At 51.4% G+C, this 22,513-nt stretch overlaps 2 protein-coding genes across 11 annotated transcripts in view; one reads left to right on the top strand and one right to left on the bottom strand.

Annotated features, from left to right (window-relative positions):
* Snx27 (sorting nexin 27) overlaps nt 1–17,270 on the top strand; it is a 97,176-nt gene extending 79,906 nt beyond the window's left edge. The window contains exon 12 of the mRNA XM_076932852.1: nt 17,129–17,270. Within this exon, the coding sequence (XP_076788967.1) occupies nt 17,129–17,161 (33 nt within the window). The 3' untranslated portion in view covers nt 17,162–17,270. The remainder of the gene's footprint in view (nt 1–17,128) is intronic.
* Celf3 (CUGBP Elav-like family member 3) lies at nt 5,502–19,181 on the bottom strand. Of its 10 annotated transcripts, none has more exons than XR_013109942.1 (13): nt 18,398–19,180; nt 17,248–17,330; nt 12,725–12,773; nt 12,210–12,338; nt 12,035–12,114; nt 10,969–11,112; nt 10,694–10,835; nt 10,242–10,495; nt 9,721–9,786; nt 9,295–9,429; nt 8,903–9,046; nt 7,170–8,173; nt 5,502–6,502 (listed from the first exon to the last, which is right to left on the bottom strand). XR_013109942.1 is itself a non-coding variant. In XM_076932854.1 (13 exons), exons 1-12 carry the CDS (start codon nt 18,540–18,542, stop codon nt 8,046–8,048), a joined length of 1,395 nt encoding a protein of 464 aa, XP_076788969.1. In that variant the 5' UTR covers nt 18,543–19,178; the 3' UTR covers nt 5,502–6,502; nt 8,037–8,045. The 10 variants fall into 10 exon arrangements, 6 of the variants coding, with proteins under 6 accessions (XP_076788969.1, XP_034355933.1, XP_034355934.1 ...); XR_013109941.1 differs by having other exon boundaries at nt 9,295–9,432; nt 18,398–19,179; XR_013109940.1 differs by having other exon boundaries at nt 8,037–8,173; nt 9,295–9,432; nt 18,398–19,179.
* Between the last annotated feature and the right edge of the window lie 3,332 nt (nt 19,182–22,513).

Raw genomic sequence — 22,513 nt, 5'->3', positions numbered from 1 at the left:
GAATGTTCACAGCCTCACAGAGGAGACAGGCCCATGATACGCAGGTTTCAGTGCTACAAGGACTATGATAAAAGACCCAGAGATGATTGTACATGCCTATAACCCCAGACTCAGGACACAGGAGGTTCATGAGTGCAAGGCCAGCGTCTGCTACATAGCAATTTCAGGGCCACCCTGGGCCACATAAGACCCTGTTTCAAAAGCATGGGAAAGGGCAAGATGGTCCAGTAGGTAAAGATTGTTGCTGCCAAGGCTGACAGCCTGAGTTAGAATCCTGGGCTCCAAGTGGTGGAAAGAGAAAACTGATTTCACACAAGTTATCCTCTGTCCACACGTGAGTTGTGTTGTACACATATATACAATAAATATAATAAATCTTAAGATTTACAAATGAAGATATAAGGGAAAAGTGCTGTTTAATGTAAATGACTTAACACGAGCAGGATTTCATCAAGCAGGTATCAAATAGTATTGGCTGCCATGTTGAAGACCCCTGCAGCGTACAGAGTGAAGAAGCATGGGGTAAGAAAGGACCAGACTTGTCCCGAGTACAGTGAGTAGTTCTGTGTCAGCGGAATATAGGGCGTGTCCAAGAGTCCAGAGGTAAGGATTCTCCCTGTCCCTGCTTTTACAGTGTATGTGTGTGTTCGAATGTGTGTGTCACAGTAAATGTGGGTCAGAGGACAATTTGTGGGGGTTGATTCTGCTTCCAGCATGTGGAAGAGAGGATGAATTAGAAGACTGGTATGATTATCCTGTTAAGAAGCAGACACGATAATAACTGAAAGGAAGGAAATAGATATAAGGAAATATTATAGAAATAAAATCTTCTGTGGTTTAATGGCACTAAATTTACATGAGATGGGTGAAGGGCTCCCAGACTCTGTGTGACTAGAGAATCAAACTATTTTAAGAGTTGAGCCAAGCCAGGTGGGTGCACTGTAATGCCAGCACTTGGGATGTAATTGTAGGATGGTCAGGAATTCAAGATCCTCTGTGGCTATATAGCAAGTTTGAAGCCACCCTGGCCTACATAAGATCTTACTTCAAAAAGTAAAGTGGGATGGGACAGTACTTTCAAGGCAGAGAGGCAGGTAGATCTCTGTAAGTTCAAGGCCAGCATGGTCTACAGAGTTAGTTCCAGGACAGCCAGGGCTACACAGAAAAACCCTGTCTCGAAAAACCAAAAAAACCAAATAAAGTGGGCTAGAGAGCTGACTTATTAAGAGTACTGTCCACTCTTCAGGGGGCCCAGGTTCAGTTCCTAGCACCCACAGTAGCTCACAACCATCTTCAGTTCCAGGGGATCCAACCTCCTTGTTGGTTTCTTTGGAAACACCAGGCAAATAAATATGTGGTCCACAGATATACATGTGGACACTCAAATCAAAATCTTAAAGCTGGTCATGGTGGCACAAGCCTTTAGTCCCAACAGGAAGGGAGGCAGAGATAGGGGGATCCTTGAATTTGAGGCCAGTGCGGTCTGCAGAGTGAGTTCCAGGACAGCCAGGGCTACACGGAAAAACTTGGAATACAAAAAAAAAAAAAAAAAAAAAAAAAAAAAAAGAAAGAAAGAAAGAATAAATCTTAATCAAATTAGAAAAGCAAAAAAGCCCAAGATTTTGGAGGGAACATGTCTTAGTATTAGACTATTCAGATTTACACACAGGTAGCAAATCCAGTATAGATATCTAGGAGTCATTTCTTTAAAAAAAAATATATATATATATGTGGGTATTTTGCTTTCCCGCACAGGTATATGTACCACATACATGCCTAGTGCAGTGGATGCCCTGGAACTGGAGTTATACAATTGTGAGCTGCCATGTGGTGTTGGGAATTGAACCCAGGTCCTTTAGAGCCACCGCCAGTGCTCTTAACTGCTGAGCCACCTCTTTCCCCAAGAGTCATTTCTTTAGAGATTTTTTTTTTTTTAATGTGTATGTATGTACACACATGTGAGTTGGGATCCTCTGGTACTGGGGTTGGAGTTACAGGCAGTTGTGAGTCACTGTATGGGTGATGGGACTCAAACCTGTCCCTTCTGGAAGAATAGTAAACACTTTTACCTGATAAGCCATCTCTCCAGCCACACTGGTCATTTCTTTATTGTTTACTAAATAGCTTCAGGTGTTCGGAGTACCTGTTTAGAACAGCAGCAGTGGACAAGGCATGTGCCAGGCAGCCAGTGAACGTCAGTGACCTAAGAGTTGACTGGAACTATGAAGAATAGGTTGCATGTAGATGAGCAGGCTAGCAACGTGGAGGCAGAGCAGCAGACTGCAGGTTTCTAGTGGGACACTGGTATGGACTGAAGTGTTAGCTGAGGAGACCTGAGTAACCCAGCTGGGGCTTTAGTGTCCCATTGGGACTGACTAGATGATGTGGGAGATGATGAATGCAGAAGCCTGTGCCTACAGTCTCAGCACTTGAGAGGTTAAGCAGGGAGGACTGGGAGCTCGAGGCCACCTTGTCTCAACCATTCCTCCCCAAAACAGAGGGAGGCAGGGAATAGAAAGTTGTAATCCAGATTTGGCCACTAGTGGGTATGTGTGGTAATGTTTACTACTAGGAAAACAAAGAGAAAAGGTAGTACAGGAAAAAAGTTGAGAGAAGTAAGGAGCCTGTGGCAGGGACTTGTTCTTACTGAGCAGGCGGGAGGATCCTGTCCACTGAGGGAAATCTTGCATTCAGCAAGAGGAAGTTGACTCTTGGAGAAATAGACAGTGACCCCTGTGTAGGTGCACACCTGCAGTCCCAGGACGTGGGAAGTGAAGGCAGGAGCAGCAGGAATTCAGGTTCATTCTTTTTGTTTTGTTTTGTTTTGTTTTTTGAGACAGGGTTTCTCTGTGTAGCTTTGGCTGTCCTGGAACTCACTCTGTAGAGCAGGCTGGCCTCGAACTCAGAAATCCGCCTGCCTCTGCCTCCCAAGTGCTGGGATTAAAGGCGTGCGCCACCAAGAATGCTCAAGTTCATTCTTGACCACAATGATTTGGAAAGTGTTCTAAGTGACATGTGACTTAATGGGCCACCAAGGTGATTGAGTGATTAAGGTGCTTGCTACCGAGCCTGATGACCAAACTCAGTCCCCCAGGGCCCACATGGTAAAAGAGAGAACGAGCTCCTTCCAGAAACATCCTCTAACTGCTGCTCATGCTTCAGCACACTCTCACCCCCACACATGCACTTGTGTGTGCACTTTAAATGAGGCTGAGCCTGGTGGTGGTACACGCCTTTAATCCCAACACTCCGGAGACAGGTGGGTCTGAGTTTGAGGCCAGCTAGTCTATAGGGAGAGTCCAGAACTGCTAGAGCCAGCAGTGGTGGCGCACGCCTTTAATCCCAGCACTTGGGAGGCAGAGGCAGGCGGATTTCTGAGTTCAAGGCCAGCCTGGTCTACAGAGTGAGTTCCAGGACAGCCAGGGTTACACAGAGAAACCCTGTGTAACCCTGGCTCTCAAAAAAAAAAAAAAAAACCAAAAAAAAAAAAAAAAACCAAAACAGAACTGCTAGGACTATGTAGAGAAACCCTGTCTAGAAAAATTAATAAGTAATAATAATAATTAAAAAAAAAAAAAAGAGGCTGAAAAGTGAGGAAGCTTTTCTAAGACCCAGGATGTTAGTCCAGGGCTACTCAAATGCTCATATTTAGAAGGTAATTGAAGCTTGGCCATGAAAGAAGTTTTGGATCTCAGGTACTTGAAACCAAAGAAGTGAATGGCGGACTGGAAAAGTCCATGGACGCAAAGTCAGCCCAGCTCAGCACATCCTCACAACATGTGCATATTTCCTAGCTCTAAAAGTACAGAAAAGGAAGTTAATGAACTCGCTCGGGGTCTTCCTGCCATGTTCTTGTCAGCTGTATTTGCCCTACCATAGTCTCATCCTTGGGGTTGGGTTTTGGGTCCTGTCTCTTTTGTTAACATGACTCTTTTTCCTCGTAAATTATTAGGAGCATACAATAGAAGCAGTCCCTGAGGTGCTGCCACCTCTGCCTAAGAGCCCAAAGATACCAGGAGTGAGGAGATGCAGTCATTCTGGGAGAGTCTTTGATCTGAAACTCACCATCTTTGTTCTGACCCCCACACGGTTGTAAAGCTGAGGTAGCTCTGGGGAATGTCCACACACTCCACCAGCTGCTGCTGGCTTTACACTTGCTTCTTCTCAGAGTGCCGTCACATGCAGGCACACACAGCTTGTCACTAAGATTCCGGGCGTGTTACTACTAGCTGAACGTCACGCCTGGAGCCTTGTTGCCAGGCCTTCAATCATCATTGTGGTGCTAAGGTGACAGCTTGACTGGATCTAAAACAACCTAGGAGAGCATGTCAGAGAGGAGGAACTGAGGTGGGCTACCTAAATGTGGCTGGCACCATCCCATGGGCATACACTGAATGAAAAATGAAAAGAGAACATAACCAGACTATCTGCCCTAGAACTATGAACAAGCAGTGTCCTGCCACCACCACCATGGTCTTGCCTTCCTCACCAGCGTGGCCTGTGTCCCTGGTCATAAGAAAAGCCAGGGGTATGGACTCCACTTCATTCCTGGTCTCTACCACGCTAAGGTTTCTCCCTAAAGCCACACGCAAAGAATATCTCCATAGTGCTTCTTGTGTGCGTGCCTGCCTGATTTCTGTCTGTCCCAGCTGGCCTCAAACTCCTGAACCTCTGCCTCAATCCCCCAAGTGCTCTGACTGCCTTTAAACTATTAGAGGCTGTGCTAAGACAAGAGTGAGGGGCCGTGGGGGTGGGCGTGGGGAGCTGTGAGGTTTGACACATAGCTGCAGTTTCTCTTTTTCCCTTGTATCTACCCCTTTCCTCACGCTCACTGCCTTCCTCTTCTTTACTCCCTTGATTTCTCTCTCATTTTTCTGTATTGGTGTAGAGGGGCCCTGTATACCTTGTCATGTGTTTTGCCACTGAGCTAAATCCCCATCCCACAGGCTTATTTTCACTGAACAGCTCTGACCTGAGGCCAGATCATAACTGGAGGGGCAAGTTTCTAAGGCCTGGCAGAGAGGAGCTCCAAGCAGCGCACAGTAAGGAAACTACACCACACGATCCCTGTGAGCCAACAGCAGTTCTTAGAAAAGAAACTGACTTTCAGACCTTCTGTTGGACGGGTCATGCAGCGGCCTGTTTGAAACATTATATTCTGCCCAACCCATCATGGGGTTGTGGAGAATAAAGACATGACCATTAAGGGGTCAGCACAGGAGCACAAACAGCAATAGTAATATTAAAGCCAGCTCCGAGTGTCCCTGAAACTACAAGACCCCAACCTTAGAGGGGCATGACTGAAGACGGGAGGCCTCCTGACCAGTGCTTGCCTCTACATTCAACTGCAGATTCTTTCCTCTGGCTTCACTCTGGAGAACACTGTACAATTAAGCCCCAAAGATGAGCAAGGTCTGAACAGCAAGGGCTTGGCCTCCCACTCCCTCCCTCCTCTCCCCCAGTGTGAGCACCCTACTGTCAACCTTCCAGGACTCAGTTGATGCTTTCAAACGTTTTTATTTAGACAGAAAAGACTGACTCTTTAAAAGTAAAACTCAATAAATAAGCATAGAGAACTGTCAGAAATTGATCCCTTCTCACCCTTCACCCCCCACCCCACCCCACGTTCTTTTCCCTAAAACCTCTTCCTAAAGAAAATGATCAGGTAATAAACCCCTTTAGCCCTCCCTATACCCTTCCCCCCAAATACCCAATTACCCCCAAAGCAAAGGGAGAAATGAAGAGAGGAAAAAAAAAAATCAAGGGCAACAGTGTCTTAAGCTCCCAGAGAGAGAGAGATGGCAGCGTCTGGCTGGGTAATGCCCTGGTGGTCATGGTATTTACAGGAGGGGCCAGCAGAGACTGTAAACATTTTTAGGGATTCAGGGAAAGGTCTTTTCCTCATGAAATGAGGGTCTCTGTGACTGACTGGCAGAGAGGCAGCCCTCAGGGCCCCTCACCCTTGGAGGGGGCCCTTGGGGGAGGCAGTGAGTTTTAGGGCTGAGAGCCCAGGATTTGGAGATATCCTACCTCTAGCTGAGGGTGGAGGGAAATGTGGGACCCAGCTTCTGAGAAGGCCCTGCCATGGGGAAGAGGCTAGGGTGAGTGCGCTTGGGGAAGAGGAGGGTGTCCTGCTGCCCTCCTGGGCCGCACAGCTACTCCAGGCCCTCTGAGGGGAGGCGCGTGCGAACAGTGGGCACAGAGGCCCGTCTCAGGAGCCTTAGCAGAAGGCAGATGCCCCTGAACCTTCAAGCCTATTCCTTCTTCCTCACAAAGGCCAAAAGGGCACTGGGGAGGAAATAGGCTTTTGGAGCCAGGGAGGCAAAACCACAGCCCTTCAGAGAGGCAAGATGGTGGGAGTGAGCCAGGTCCTGGGCCCTTGGGCCCATGAAGCAGCTTTTGCCCCAGAGTCCAGTCAAGGCCCAGGGCAGATGTGCAGAGAAGGCCAGGGCCAGTCATGGGAAGAGGGTATGAAGTGCCCCTTCCTCTGCTATTTCCAGACCTGTGAAGAAAGGAAACAGAGGTGAAGCACAGGGAAGGCGGCTAGTACTGGTCACAGGTTCCCAGTAAGGTTGGGGTGGCAGGGAGTGATGGCACCTATGATGGCACCTATGGCAGGCCATCAGAAAGGCCTTGTCCCAACAGACCCATCTGCTCACCTCCCCCATCCCTACAGCTATGAGGGCATAGAGCAAGGATAGAGAAATGGGGAAGGAGGCACGGAACAATACAGAAACTGAAGTCATTGGGGAGAAACAAGTCAAAAATGACTGGAAGATAGTGCTAGGTGAGGAGAGAGGCAGAGAAATGAGACAAACAGGCAGGCAGAGATAACTAGGAGGAAGGAGAAGAGGGTGCATGGACAAGACAGACACCTGGAGACAGGGGAGCATCCACAGAGGCTGGGACGACTCAAGAGGGGCTTAGGGATGGAGTCTCATGGGGTGACACCACTCCCAGCCCTTAGCGTTCGCATTCCTTTTTGGAAAGGAACATAGGAAGCAAGAAAACAATGCACAGACCACAGTCACCAACCACTGTTGACCACGCACATCCCGCGAGCTGCCCCCGGCCCTGAGCCTGGGCTAGGGGCTGTTTCCCTCCATAGCCCCTCCCCAGATAACAAACAATTGGCTCCAAAGACAACACGCTCGTTCCATGCAACTTACAGGGGCCCGGAGCAGGGGTCCGGGATGGGGGCTTCAGCCGACAATGGACACGGACCCTGGGCTGGGGGCCCCCAGGGTGGGGGGAGTTAAGCAGCCAGGATTGGGGGGAAAGGGGAGAAACAGAGATGTGGATATTGTTCTTGGGTTGTGATTTTTCAAGGTTTGGTCCGAGGGAGATTAAACAAATCAAAGGTAAGCTGGGCTCCTGGTGTGTGCCCCAAGGCTGGATGGCAGCCTTCACCGGGCTGGGGGCTACTCAGTACAGTTCCACTTCCTCCACCAAGCCAAGCCACGCCCACTCCCATCTGTACTGTGTTCTGCCCCAAGGTCCACAGGCCTGGGAAAACCACCTGCAGTTCAGGGCGCTGGGAACTGCTGTGTCTCCACCTCTAGGGGAGATCAGGTTTCAAACCCAAGTGCTCTGTGACCCTCCAGTTCTCCAAACCAGCCTCCTAGCCCCCCAAAACCTACTCCACTAATTCCATCCAACCCAAAAGAAAACCAGGAAGAGAAAGACACAGACACATGGACGCTGACCAGACAAACAAGACCAGATACTGTGGAAAACTCTAGGAGTAGACACAGGTGTGGACTTGGCTCTCTCTAGGATGGTTCTGTGTGTGTGTGTGTGTGTGTGTGTGTGTGTGTGCGCACATGTGTGTGTATACATATGCACACACATATATGTGGGTGGGAGACACAACTGACTGAACAATAATAGCTGAGGGGGTGACCCAGACCCCAATTCTTCATGTCAAGCATCAGGGTGGGGCAGGTGGTGGTAGAAGGGCAAGGCATTCACTTAAGGGGTCTGGCTGCAGTGTGTGGAGCCTGACATTGAGGTCACAGAACAGGAGCAGCACCCACCTGAAGCCCTTAGTAGGGCCTGTTTGCATCCTTAGGCCGCTTTAGCTGGACTTTGAGGCGCTTCATGCCAATCTGGAAACCGTTCATAGCCTGGATGGCAGCCTGGGCACTGGCCGGATTGTCGAAACTCACAAATCCTGAGGTGAGAAGGGCATAAGGCCTGGCCAGCCCTACATCGCTGTCCTGCTGTGGGCCCGAGCTCACTTGGTTTCCCAGCACCACCCTGCTTCTTCTGAGCATCTCTAACACCATGAAACTTGCCTGGCATATAGTAGGCATTCAGAAATAGTTTGTTGATAGATTTAATGAGTGAATCCAGTCTAGCCATTCACACAAACTAGGATGTACTTTCCAGTATTCTTTGAAGGGTGGCCCCTTCCTCAGTCTGAGAGCTCTCAGAAACATTCTTTTTGGAAATCCCGCAAGTGGTTTTTGGAACAAGGGACTGTAGCAAGCTTCCAAAGACAGGAAAGCAACTGAAAGAAACCTATGTCCTTTTGAAATCTAGTATCCCCCATGCTACATGAAATGGAGTCAGGCTCGCTCTCTCTCTCTCTCTCTCTCTCTCTCTCTCTCTCTCTCTCTCTCTCCACTCAATGTACTCAGATCTCTGAACTCCACCTCTAGCCTCAAGGCCAGTTCTTAAGGAGGAAGCTGAAGCTGTGACTTTTCTAGAGGACATAGGCTTGAGTGGCAGTTGTATGGGATGGTGGGTGTGTCAGAGATGGCTCTTTTGTGGCCTTGGATACACAGACTTTGTACAGAGTTCATTGAGACCCTAAAATGCCCTCAGATGTGATGAACTTGGTCCTAAGAGTTCAAACAAAAATGTCCATACTCTGTCCTTTTGATCACCATATTCTTACCAAAACATTTGCTCTGATTAGTGGCCCGGTCAACAAAGACTTTGGCTGAGATGACATGACCAAAAGGGACAAACATCTGGAGGATCTCTGAGTCTGTGAACTCCTGGGGCAGGTGGTAGATGAAGATGTTGCAGCCATCAGGGCCTGGGTGGCAGCAGAGACAGAAGGGATAGCTCAGACACTGGGAAGTGCAGACTGAACTGGCAGAGGTGGGGGCAAGAACAGCCACCAATCCTGGCCCCAAGCAGTGTGAGCCAGGGCTCCCCACACCTTCTGGGTCACACACAGACCCAGAGCCTGGGAAAGAGCCATCGGGAGTACCCGAGCCCACAACACGGGCATTCTTATCCTTGCAGGTTTTCAGCTATAGGGACCCTGCCCCAGGCTGGCACCTTCCCGTTGCTGCTGCTGCTGCTGTTGCTGCTGCTGTTGCTGTTGCTGCTGAGGTGGTGGTGGCGGCTGCTGGGCGACCAGGGCTGGAGGCTGCGGGAACGCAGGTGCAACCAGGCTGTAGGCTGCAGGGTAGGCTGCTGGGGTGGTAAAGACAGAGAAAGCTAATGGGGTTCTCCTGACTCCTCACAACCAGCCTTGTCTCCCTCCTCAGCCCAAATCAGGGGAATCCACAGGCTGAGAGAATGTCAGGGAAGAGGCTTCCTCGGACCATGTCCTGGGTGTGTGCCACTCTCATAAGCACAGCTTCTCAGGAAGGCCTGAGGGTGTGGTTGGCAGAGAACGTAGACGCTCAGACTGTAGTTCCTAGATCAGTTTCCCCATGCTACTCCACCCACCTGGGCAGAGCCTGGGCTAGAGAGTCTCACCTGTGTAATGCTGCATTCCTGCATAGGCCTGCTGGAGAGGGTCCACAGGGGCTGCGGGGCTCTGAGCTGCAGAGAGCATCACAAGCCATGAGTGGGTCTGAGACACAATGGGAACCCCACCAGCACTTCTCTCAGCAGACAGAGCCTCATCTGGGGGGTGGGGGTGAGATGAGAAGGGAAATGCATATGGCAGAGTAGGAAGGGGAGGAGCCCAGTGTTGGGTCAAGTCTGTGACTGACATGCACTCCGTTTGCTTCACCTCACTGAGCCTCAGCTGCCCTAGCCAAGAACCCAAAGAACGCCTGAGCTCGGTATCACTAGTGCATGCCTTTAATTCCATACGCAGGGATGCAGAAATAGGCAGATCTTTGTGAGTTCAAGGCCAACCACACAGAGAGACCCTGTCTCAAAAAACACTTTAAAAACAGACAAACAGACAAACGAACAGAAAAAAGTAAGAAAGAAAGAAAGGAAAGAACCCGAGGAGCATTTCCGCCCAGAAAGAGAGCAAGAAAAAGCACCTTAAGCCCTGAGGTTGGAGAGGGAAGGTGAGCCATGGCTGCCAGCAATGGGAGTGGTGGCCTGGATGGCTGATGGAGCAGGGTGGGCAGGCAGAGAGCCCCACCTGGGTAAGGGTGAACCCCGTTGGGATACAGAGCATCGGGGGCAGGCTGCCCTGTGGGCTGGGTGGGCACCGGGCTGTAGCCGTTGACGCCCAAGGCAGCAGGGATGGCAGAGACGGGCGTGGCAGCAATGGCAGGAGGGGTGCTGGTTCCTAGGAAGGAGAACATGACAGCAACGGAGCAGAGAGGCAGGCACACAGATGCAGAGAACCAGTAGGCAAATCTGGGGAGCAGAGTGGAGCAAACAGGCCATTCTCTGATCCCTGAGCACCTCCTGCACCCCATGGTTTCCCCTAGTCACTGCCACCATGCTGTCATTCCTTGCCCCATCTGCCTAGCACGGGCCTTACCTGAGGATGGAGTGATGGGGGTGGCGATGAGGCCATTGGCATTGATGGCGGCCATGTGTTGCATCTGCACGGCAGCCATGGTGGCCATAGGGCTGAGGTAGGCACTGTGAGCTGCTACCAGGGCTGCCTGCTGCTGCATCAGCTGTGGGATGGGGAGAGGAGAGTAGGGCCCGGCCTCCAGCACTCCCTCCAACCCGTTTTGGTGTTTAGAGGGTGGGCCTGGAAGGACGTGGAGACAGCAAGATCCAGCACCGAGGGTGGGAGGGGATGCTTACGGCCTGGGTGTAGGCGCTGTAGGCTCCAAACTGGAGGGCGATGGGGCTGAACATGCCCAGCTGGGTAGCCACCTGCTGCATCCGGCGGAGACCTCGCTCTTTCTCTGTGTCAGCAAACTTTACCACCAGGCTGGATGAGGCACCCTGGGCATGGGCCCCACATGTCACAGGAAGAGTCAGCATCTGCTCCCTGGGGGCCTCATCTGGCCTCAGGCCTCCTTGGGAGCACAGCCATTACAGTGCCCAATCCAAATGGGGAGAGCCTAATCCCACCATCTCCCTGCACTGGGATATGTAAAAGGCTAGATAGAATTGAGGAATGTGAAATTGAGAGCAAAAAACCCCAACCCAAACAAACAAACAAAAAATGTACGGCCTGTGGAAATAGGATGGGGCGGAGAGATGTCTGTGCTGGCAATCCACAGCGGGTTAGCTGTGGGGAATGTGAATCTGACAGCTGCTCCATCTCCCTGCCATTAGTCTGGACCACGCCCAGGTGTCATGGAGTGCTCAGTGGGCGCCATATCACATTTTAATGTTAGCCTGAGCCAAATCAAATCTAAGTCGGAACACTTGCAAGTACTGTTACAGAGTCCTAGACTCTCAGAGGTGAAAGGGCCCAGCCTGCTGACTCAGTTCTGTCCGATGTCTGAACTGTGAGCTGTGAGAGGCCCGCATCTGTTGGAAGCAGCTAGTTAGGTTCCAGCTGGACTTCCAGCTCTTATTCAACGGAATGAACCCTAACATTTAGGGACAGCAGTATCAACATGTGCTGAGCAGGTGGGGCCTCTAAACCAGGGTCCCGACACCCCAGGAGATGAGGTGGGTTCCGGAGGGTAGAGAAGCTATCGGAGCTGAGAGAGGAGGAGGCTGGAGAGGAGCGGAAGGGAATTGGGACCCCAGATGAATAGTATGGGATGTGGTATTTGATTTGTTGGTTCTTTTGAGAAAACTCAAAAAGGAATAAATTAGAAGTCCTATCCTGAATGGAATTTTGCTCTGTGCCGGGGCCTGGCAAGTGGGCCAGTGGGAGAGACGGACCAGGAAGGAGGCGGTTGGGGCTCACCGGCAGTGTCCGGCTGCTGTGAAGGGTGTTGATGGCTGCCTGGGCCTCAGCGTGAGTCTGGAACTTCACAAAGGCACAGCCTAGAGTAAGTGGATGGGTGGAGGAGAGGAGGGGTGAGTGCCTACCATGAAGGCGCCCTACTGGGTCCTGTGGAGAAGGGATAAGATAGGGCTACCTTTGCTGGTACCGTCTGGCCCCCGGAGCACAGTGCACTCGTCTATAGTTCCAAATGGTTCAAACATCTTCCGGACATCCTCATCTGTCTGCTGCTTTCCTAGCATCCCCACAAAGAGCTTCCGGTCTTCTGGGGGGTGGGGCATAGGAGGGGAGGAATGTACAGGGTCTCCTGACCACTCTCCCAGCCCTCCACCTTCACCTACACCTGTTGCTCCTGACACCGCCTCCCCCATCCCGGGGAACAGTGGCTCTAGGGTGTAATGAACTGATGGTTGGGCATTAGAGTTCAGGAACACGCAGTACTCAGCTCTGAAGGACTTGAACTCTGCTTAACCTCCGTTTTGTAATCTCTACAAATGGGCCAGATCTCGCCTCCTACCACCTACAGGATCCTTAACTCAACCTTCAGCGTTACCAGACTTCCTTCCTCAAGAAAGGCTGCCCTTCAGCCCCATCAAGCCCTGGGCCTGGGGGTAGGAGGAAAGGGGCTAAATCCAAAGTTATAGAACCTACCTCCTCGACTCTCGCTGTCGGCTGGCTTGACCTGGATAGGCCTGTTCATCTATAGGAGAGAAAAGAAGGAAGCTGCCAGGGCCTCCTCGGAACACCCGGGAGCCCTCCCCTCACTGAAGGGAGCCAAGTTGCCTCAGCCCTCTAAGTTGTTGGGAAGGAAAGGGTAGGGCCAATCATGTCTAGAATTCAAACCTGAAGGAATTAGAGATATTGGGGGGAGGGGATGTCTTGGAAGATTTCGTGGGGTGCAGCTCTGGGCTCAGGTTGGCCCCAGAATGCCTAGGTCACCCATAAGTGTTGGTCTCTTAGGTGAGGAAGACCTGCTCTTAGGACCCAGGTCTTGAGTCAGAGCTCAACCAAGGAACTGATCAACCACAGCTGCCTCTATTTTACAAAGTAGGACCAAACAGAGGCTATCGCATGGAGAACCCCCAAGGAAGGCCGAGGGGGACCCCACAGAGGCCTAGAATTCCTTCTGACCACTGGAGGTGTGTCTGCCTCTCTGCTCCCCTACACCCCTTGACCCCAGGGGGAAGGCACTCGGGCAGCACAAAGGGAGCAGATGCCCAGTCTCCGTGGCAACGGGAGAATGCGCACCATGGCAACCGCCCACTCAGCCTGATTTATCCGTCCCCGTCGCCCTGGCGACCGTGGTGACGTCATCACTTCTGCTTCACACACAGCAGAGGACTGGAGGGGGGTAGGAACAGGGTATGCTGGGGGTAGAGTATTGAGTGGGGGCTGGGAGGTGGGGGAGGGGCCCAAGAAAGCTTCCTGGTCCTGGAGAGAGTTAAGTGGAGTGAGTCCTGCAGGGACCATACTGTTCCGGTCCCCTGCGTCTTGCCTCCACAACCAATCCTTGCTATCTGAAGAGCTGAGAAAGCGCCACAGAAGCGCTGAAAGCAGAGGCTATCTGTGCTCCTTTGCAGGCCTCCCTGACTCCAGAGCTCTAGCCTCTCCCTGACTCCCACAGTATCAGCCTTTGTTCAGTCTTCAGCGTGGGCAGAAAAATTTCTAGTTCTATTCTCTGTCTTGTTTGGTGAGTGAACTTGGGAAATACTCCCACAGGTTGATCTCCTTAACCAAGAGGGCAAGCAAAGTAGTAACTAGAAAGTGGAAGAAGCATGTATCTCTGAACATCTCTCGCTATCGAGACTCTGGCTGCTCGGGTCACACCCAATCCCCTCACTCTTAATTTTAGAGAGCAAAAGCATAAAGGAGGCATTCACTTACATGCTAAGAGTGAGGCTTAGCTTAGGGTTCCCTAAGGAAAGTCACTTAACTGAGAGGAGACCTAGGTCCTCCTGCCCTCACTGGCTGTGCCCCTCCAGGCTCCAACTTCCTCTTCTTAAACAAGAGGATAGACCAGGAAGTCTGCAGTCAGATGCTGCTCAGCTCTGGTGCTGCCGAATTTGGAGACCTTGAGTGACATCAGTTAACAGGGAGAAATACAGAAATGCAGCTCCCGTCTGGACTCTGCCAGCCAGGTGTTCACAGCCTTGGATCAAACCTGAGACTCATCTCCAACGATATTTCTGCCCCAGCCTTCCCTCCCCCCAAATCTCTGGATCTGAGAGCAGCTGGTGGGGGTGGGAGGGTCACAGTCACATAAATCCTCCTGCCAATCTGCCCCCAGCTTTACCTTCCACCAATCTGGGATTATCCTATCTGAAATTCAATTTCCTAAAGAGTGTGTGTGTGTGTGTGTGCGCGCGCGCGCGCGCACACACATCAGGGGAGGTCTGTGGGCTAGAAACTTATAGCCATTCATCTCTTCTGTACTGTACCCAAAACAGGAAATTCCTCCCAGGCACCACAACAGCTCCCTCAAGATGGAGAGTCAGAACCAGGCCACGGCATGGGGCAATCTTAGATTGGCACTTTGCCCTGAGAACTTGGGAGAGAAATGATGTGATATCTGCCCTGCACAGACTTCCAGCACAAAAACAGCATATCAATAAATACCCACGGCTGAAGCACATTCGCTCGGAGAACAGCACAGGCCACATTATGGATCTTGTGGACAGAACTCCCCACCCTCACCCTCACAGAGGACTTCTCAGTACTCCTAATGCTCATTTTCAATCCTCCCTCCCTGGCCTGGCACTTCCTGTGGGAAGCTCAGCTTTGTTAGCTCACCTGGGGCACACCTGCCCCCTCCCCTGAGTCCAGCTGTGCTGTGTTTACCTGGCAACCCGGCTGGCGACTTTCTCCCAGCTTCCACCCACCAGGTGATAAGCCCTCCCATGGGCTGCCCGAAGGAGAAGGGGCTATTTTTACTCCAGCAGGGGTCTCTGATCTGCTTTCCCTAACAGGACCACTGTTCAGGTCCATCCCTCTCATTAATGTTAAGTCAAGATCCCACCTCCAAAAAGAGCTCGCTCTCTCACAGGAGCTTGAGGGTGAAGGTCTAGAGCCCTGTCCCTCCTGGCTCCAGAGTCCTGGTGTTCCAGAGACCACTATCCCTGCCTCAAGATGATGAGAAAACCCACATCTTCAGAGTGGGAGTTTGATCCAGAACAGATGGGGAGATAAGCCCGACAGAGGCATCCCTCACAACCAACTTCCAAGAGGCCACGCCCTACTAAGAATGGATGCAGGGACCTGGGACAGAGCCATCCTAGGGTCTCTCACTGGAGAGGAGTGGGGCTCAACAGCCACAGGCCACGAGATTCCGGGTGATAAAAAAGGGGTGCAACACAAGCAAGCTAAAACTGCACGTATTAAAATAAACCTCTCAGGAGGGTTTGGAGGTTAGACTAGCAAAAACTTACTGGCAGAACTGTGCATGGCTGACACCCTATACACACACAGCCACCCTATACACAGACAACTGAGGGGCCAGTTGGTAGGGTACAAAGGCAAAATTTAGTTATAGGTATCTCTTCCCTTAACTGACTTGAGTCAGCTTTCTCAACCCTTTAGTGTAGGATTCCCCTCTAGAAGAGTGGAACCCCTCCTTTCCTAATAGAAACTTCATCAGTCCCTCTGGATTCCGTCCATTGTGGCAAAGGCCATTGTGGGAACTTAGTGTCACTTGGGAAGTCTGGAGCAGAGTGACAGAGCCTTTCTTACCAGGGAGCCTTTCCTGACTTCTATGCACATCCCACTGTCTTCTCAGGACAGTTTTACCCGAGCATCACAGGTAGCTGGAGGAGCCGGATGCAGGGGAGATGTGCCTAGCTGGCGCTGTGCTTTTGGGGCTCCTGCCCACCCCACGCTGATCCCTACTATGTCCTCTTTTGGACTCCTTCCCCTGACTCTCCAGTTCCTGTAGGGGTTCTGAAATGAGGAACAGGAAACCCACAGCAATGGAGGTAAAATGGAAGTAAAAACCTGACTTGTGAGGGCCCTCTAGAAAGAACATGAAGGGAAAGTTGGGACTCAGCAGCTTGCATGTGGCCCTAATCTAGCCTGTGCTCACACGCATGTGTACATGAGCGAGCACATGCTTATTCTAGACCCCCGTGCCAGTTCACACCCATGCTCCCTGCCCTCCACTCTGGGCAATGGCTGTTCCTGTTGGGATAAGGTGTTTGGGGAGGACTGGAGGAGGACCTCAAGAGAGTCTGAAGTTGGGGCAGTATAAGTAGTTCTATTTCCTATAGCCCCAGCCCATCTGTTTTGTGTTTCCTCTCAGGAGGATGGATGGTCAGTGCCATTCTCTGTCCCATGTGGGGAAGAAGTAGAGGCTAGGACAGATGTCTGCAGCCCCTGGGTGCTGAGCAAACATTCAGCATGGACACTGAGGTTCAGGAAGGACTTCCTGAGACTCAATCCGAGAAGACAGAAGCAATAGATCCAAAAGGACCAGGAGGCTTCTTGATGCCTGTTCTGTTACCAACCAGACTTGTAAAAGGTTGTTTGTTTTAGAAGAATCCCCCCCCCCAATGTCACTTTGCAGGAGGGAAGCCACCTCAGAGCCACTGCCACTTTTTTGACTTCCCCAGGCACACATGGTAGGGTCAAGCCTGATCTTCCATGATGGTGCCAGCCCTTGTTTGCTGTCCCCAAAGTCATGTCTACTCTAGGCCCTCTCTACTGTGATGCCCTGTGGCTCTGTTTTGGAGTACTTCCTGGGAGACAGGCAGGGCAGCCTGTGTGATCTCAGAAAGCAGCACAGAAGAGTCCAGCAGGCCCAGCTGCCCGTTCTCAGGGCAGCAGTGCCCCTCCCCCATCTCATAGCCACCCAGTCTGCCTTAGCCAGCACCACAAAAGAGTGCCTGGGTGCCTCTTGCTCCCTCTAACACAGGTGTCCAGTCTACTCTACTTTCTTCCCACACAGCTATGTCCTCCCTCTTGCATGGCCTGGGGACACACTGGGGTGTGGGGGAGGAGCTGCATGTGCTCCTCAGAAAAGGTCATAGTCACTCCATCAATCATTCTTGTTTCACACATCTACAGAGGGAAAGGGATGCTACAGGGACTTCCTGGTGATGAAGAGGTGGAAAATGGCTCAGTGTCCTGGGAGCCACTCCTAAGGCTTCTCTCAGCCCCCTGACCCTGCAGAGCACAGAACTCACCCCTGGGAGAGTCTTCTGTTCGTGCAAGGCGCTCTGGGCCTTCAGGGCTGAATCGCGAGCACAGTACGTCAGGAAAGCACATCCTAAGGACACACAGACCGAGAGAGAGACCGTGTCAGGTGAGTCCTCAGGTTCCCCTTCCGAAGGGGCTTCCCCGGGAGACCAAGGACCTAGAGAGGGGATTTCCCCCTTCTGGACATCTCTGCCTGCTGGGCTGCAGAGGGAGGAGGCATTTATCCAGAGGGGTAAAATTATATCTTATCTCTGGGTCAGGGACCTGGAGGTGAGAGACGTGGGAGAGCCTTGGATCTGTTGAGAGATGGGACTGGAGAGCAGGAAGAGCTGTGATCGCCAAACAGGTAGGGCAAATAGTGTGCTGTCTGTCTGTCTGTCTGTCTGTCTGTGTCTCTCTCTCCTTTCCTCTTCTCTTTCCCCTTCTCCTCCTTCCATCTTGACCATCATCACCCTCCCTTCATTTTCCCTACTTCTTGAATCTCCCAGACTCCACCAGAGACAGGTGTGCTGAGTGCACAGAGAAGAGGGGAGCGACAGCCAGAGGTGCTTTTTCCTAGGCCGAAAGATTTCAGGGAGGTGGTATGGCCTTGGGCTCCCAGAGCTTGGAGCTCTCCAAGTGCTGATTCCAGGCCCGTCCTCCTTAGCAGCACAGCGCTTGGAGAGCCTCAGGACCCTCTTCCTAATAACTTTCTAAGTCCAATAAACCTTGTCCGGTCTCCCTTCTCCATGTCCCTCCCCTCCGCTCCTTCACCTTAGTCCTGGGTTGCCCTGGCTTGACTGCAGCCACTGTTTTTAAGTTAAACACACCTGGCCAGCCATCCCAACATTATCTGGGGCGTCTCACATTGTCCGTCTTGATCCTCTGTCTCCTAAAACTTGCCCTTCTAACCCTTCGGCTCATCGCATGCCACCAATACCCTCCTCCATCTCTCGTGCCGAGTTCCCCTCACTTTTTGACCCTGTGGTTCCTGTCACTCAGCTGAATTCTCATTTAGCTCCTTTTTCCAGTCCCCTAGCCCCTGAACTCTGCTTCCCAATCAGCCCTTTCCAGCCACTCCATCCCTCCAGTTTCCTCCATCCTTCTTGTCTCCCAGGCCACTCAGTGCCTCCTCTCCAGCCTGGCCTGACCCCTCACCCTTGTGCAGCCCGGTGTACTTGTCCTTGATGACAGTCAGCTCGAAGATCCGACCAAACTGCTCGAAGATGGGCTTCAGGTCCTTTTCCTCCAGATGCCTTGGGATCTGCCCCACAAACAGCTTGATGGCATCTGGCTCCTTCATTGGGGCGGCCCAGGAGGAGGGACCGGGGGAGCAGGGAGAGGCCCAAAAACAAGGAAAGCTGCCCAACCAAGAGGCAGGTGGTAGGGCCCAGGGGCCCAGCAGGGCCTGCTTTCCCTTTGGCCCCCAACCACACTGCTGAGCAGAGAAGGGCTCTTCACACAAAGGAGGCCTGGGGAGTTGAGGGCTAGGGGTCAGGGGTCTAGGCAGATACTGTTAGGCCACCAGGAGGCATAGCCCAAGCAAAGGATCTCCCAGAGATCTGGCAAATAGCCCAGGATGAGGGTCAGGGCGGCCAAGCCCTGGGGCGTTTGGGAGGTAGCTGGAGGGCTGGAGCTCAGAGGGCGGGAGCAAAGGCACAAATGCCAGAGGAGATAGGGTAAGAGTCGGAAGAGAGCGATAGGAAGGAGGATGAGGGGCTAGGGGACTGCTATGGTTGCCAGCAGTGTCATGAGGGGGTCCCTGCTCCTGGTGTGGGGCAGGTGACTCTCTCGTTGACTTCCTAGGGAGGACACCTCCCTGGTGGCTGATCCTTCTTCTGGGTCCGAAGATCCCTGATGCCAAATGCTTGATCTCTGATAGCGGCAGGGCTCCAGGGGTCCCTTCTGCCCTGCCCCTTTAGGTTCTCCCCCGACCCCCCTCCCACCCCCACCCTGTATGGTTCCCTGGCTTGGGTACTGCCGGTTACTCCCAGACACTAGGGCTGCCTGCTTTCCCGGTCACCTGGGTCCCGGAGCTCTGCTCTCTGGCCGCGCTCTCCTCAACAAAAACCTCCCCCCTCCACACCCCCCTCCCCACTCCCACCTCCTTTCCCCTGACATCAGTGATGTCAGTCTCAGGGGTGGAATACAAATTCTCTACCCTGGAGAGAGACGCACAACCCGGGCAAGAGCTACACCCTCTTTCTATCTCTATCCTCCCTGACTCTCTTTCATCCCCAGAAGAGCAGCTGGTCTAGATAACAACCCTTCCCCCATCTTATTCCCCAGTCAGGAGTTGGGCATGGCACTAAGATGGAGAATTTATAGAGGAGCCCTAGGGTGGGGTCCATTGTTCCGGGGGTTGGAGCTGTCCCCGGTGCTGGAAGAGGAAGAGCAGACCCGGGAGATGGAAGCTGGGGGGTGGGGAGAGGGCAGCCTGGCCTTTGGGGAGTCTGAGAGTGAGAACCCAAGGAAGGAAACAAGGAAGAGAAACGGGAAAGAGCAGTAAGGCAGGTTGAGGGGCAGGGAGGGAGGTGTAGATGAGTAAGGAAGTGGTCACAGGGTCTGGGGGAAAGAGCAAAAGTGAAGCAGAGAGGAAAAAATTCAAACGGGTGTGGGGAAGGAGAGAACCAGTGGAAGTGAGTGCAATGACAGTCTGCATGCTTCTCCAGAGAAAGAAACAAGGGAAGCTATAGCAGTCTGGCATTTCCAGACACCCCCTTCCTTCTCTCTGGGGGTGTTGTGTGTATAAGTGCTTGGGCAGGAGGCAGCAGCTGGTGGCAGCTCTCACTGTACTATCCTTGAAGACCAAGACTCCGTGTTTGACTGTTCACAGTATCTAGCGTGGTGTCTTGCTCGTACATAGTAGATGCTTCATGCAAAGCCCCTGTGACAAGTGGGAAATGTTGATTCCTTCTGTGGGAACGGGCACAGCTGCTAGGCTCCCCCTTGAGGGCACAGTACCCCATTTCTCCTTCCTCTGTGTCCTTTGGTTGGGTTCCTTGGGTGGAATTCAGAGTCAGATGAAAGGAGGCAAAAAATACATTAGAAACTATTTTTCCCCCAAATAGTTATACTTCTAAATCTGGTCATATGCTCCTTGATCTAGAGGAAGATTGGCTGTCTGCACGACAGCCCCACACATTGCCCACTCGTGTTTCTGTTGGTATCAGCTCTCTGTGGTAGCAGTCTGGCTCACCATCCATTCGTGCTCCACTGGCAGCTCCGTAGGACACTTTGCTTCCCCTTCTGTCCAGGGTAGAGATGCTGTGTCTACAGTGATGCAGATGTCTCTGAGACTCCCAGATTCGTCCTGGAGGCCTCCATTCCTGAGTTATCACAGCAAACAGGTTCCTCCTCTGGAACTGAAGTAACAGTGCCGTGTCCTAGGGATTGTTCCAAATGTGTTAGCCCACCCTACCTGATATGGATGAAGAAACCAAGACACAGATTGGTTAAATAACTTGCCAAGATCACACAGCTAGAAACAGCTCCAGCTGAGATTGCAGCCTGGGCAGGGTGGGTACTGAGGTCAGGCACTGAATGCCCACACCCAGTATTCCTTATGGGAATGAACTGATGTGAACCTGGTCTTTCTTTCCCTCTGAGCTCACTGAAGCACTGGGTAAGACTTTGTGTTTCCTCCTACTGCCCTGTTCCCTAGTGACTGCTTCTACCTTTTTTAATCTGGGTTTTTGTGGCCTGAAGCTACATTCTGTCAGGTATATATAAATATATATGTGAATGAAGTGAATGTATGTGCAGAGACTTGATTACACTTCATCATGCAGATGCCCAGGTCCTCCCGATAGGGTGCCTTAAAATGGGTTGAGAGGGTGAAGTAATAGGAGACTTCATAACGAGTGGCCTGGAGATGCCATGGGAGTGCCAGGGAACCAGGAAGTAGAAAGCTATAATTCTCCACAGTAACTTTCCATTCACCTGCCCCACCCCCACTTCTCCTTTTTTGCCTTCTAATCTGATGTTGACATTTATGGAGATGCTAAACAGATCACGCCCTGTGAATGGGGGAGATCCCACGGAGGGGCCCACTGATCTAGTTACCCTGTGTCTTCTCAGCAGACCTGCCGCCCTGCTGCTCATTCAGGCTTGAGCCTAATCATATTAATTGAAATATTAAACATTCACAAAAGTGAATTCTCATGAATCCCTCTTGTTCCTCTTCTCAGGCAGCAACTGGGAGATAGTTGGAGCCAGCAAAGAATTCTCAATCCTTTGCTTAGTGTCCGGTCTATATCAGTACTGTCAGTCTCAAAGAGGGGAAAGGGTACTCAGGAGACTCTCTTAGCTGAGTGGCTATAGGCACATCTCCGAAGTTCTGTCAATCTGAGTGACAGAAGCCCTGTGATGTAAAGATTAAGTGCTCTGTGACTCAGGAGCCCATCCTTGGGAGCTTCTCTCTGAGGAAATGAGGCTTCAGGCCTTAATTCCCTGCATTTTCTCTGCTCACCACCCGCAAGTTCACTCTTTCCTGTTCCTTTTCAGTCAAAGCTATGTTGCTATGTATTTAAAAAAAAAAAAATTACTGACTTTTAGAGTTAGCTCAGCAGTTAAGAGCACTGGCTGCTCTTTCAGAGAACCCAGGTTCAATTCCCAGCACCTATATCAGGACTAACAATCAATCACATGTAACTCCAATCCCAGGAGATCTTATGCCCTCTTCTGGCCTCTGCAGCAAAGCATGTACATGGTACCCAAATATATATGCAGGCAAAACACCTATACATATGAAAATAAGTAAATCTCTTTAAAAATGAGGGTAAGAATAGTGGCACATCCCTTTAATCCCAGTTCTTGGGGATTAATTCCAATCTCTGTGAGTTCTAGGCCAGTCTGTTCTACATAGCAAGTTCCACCACAGCCAGAGCTACATAGACAACAATTTCCCAAAAGGTTACTGATTTTACATTGCCATCATCACCACCACCACCACCACCACCACCACCATCATCACTATTATTATTTTGTCGTGTGTGGGGTGAGTGTGCCATGGCTCACATGTAGAGGTCGAAGACAACAATACAGAGTCATCCTTTTCCTCCTTTAAAATTACACTTATTGATGTATATTGTGTATGTGTGTCACAGTGCATGTGTGAAGGTCAAAGCAACTCTCAAGAGTGGATCCTCTATTTCCTTCCACCTTTATGTGGGTTCTGGGGATCACATTTGGGTCTTCAGGCTTATGTGGCATTTTACCCATTGAGTGTCCTACTGGCTTGTTTACTGTTTGTTTGTTTGTTGAGACAGGATC

Source organism: Arvicanthis niloticus, chromosome 4 (genome assembly GCF_011762505.2).
Source record: "Arvicanthis niloticus isolate mArvNil1 chromosome 4, mArvNil1.pat.X, whole genome shotgun sequence".
Taxonomy (NCBI): domain Eukaryota; kingdom Metazoa; phylum Chordata; class Mammalia; order Rodentia; family Muridae; genus Arvicanthis; species Arvicanthis niloticus.
The sequence above is the reverse complement of the archived record's forward strand: the minus strand, read 5'-3'. Positions and strand labels throughout refer to the sequence as shown.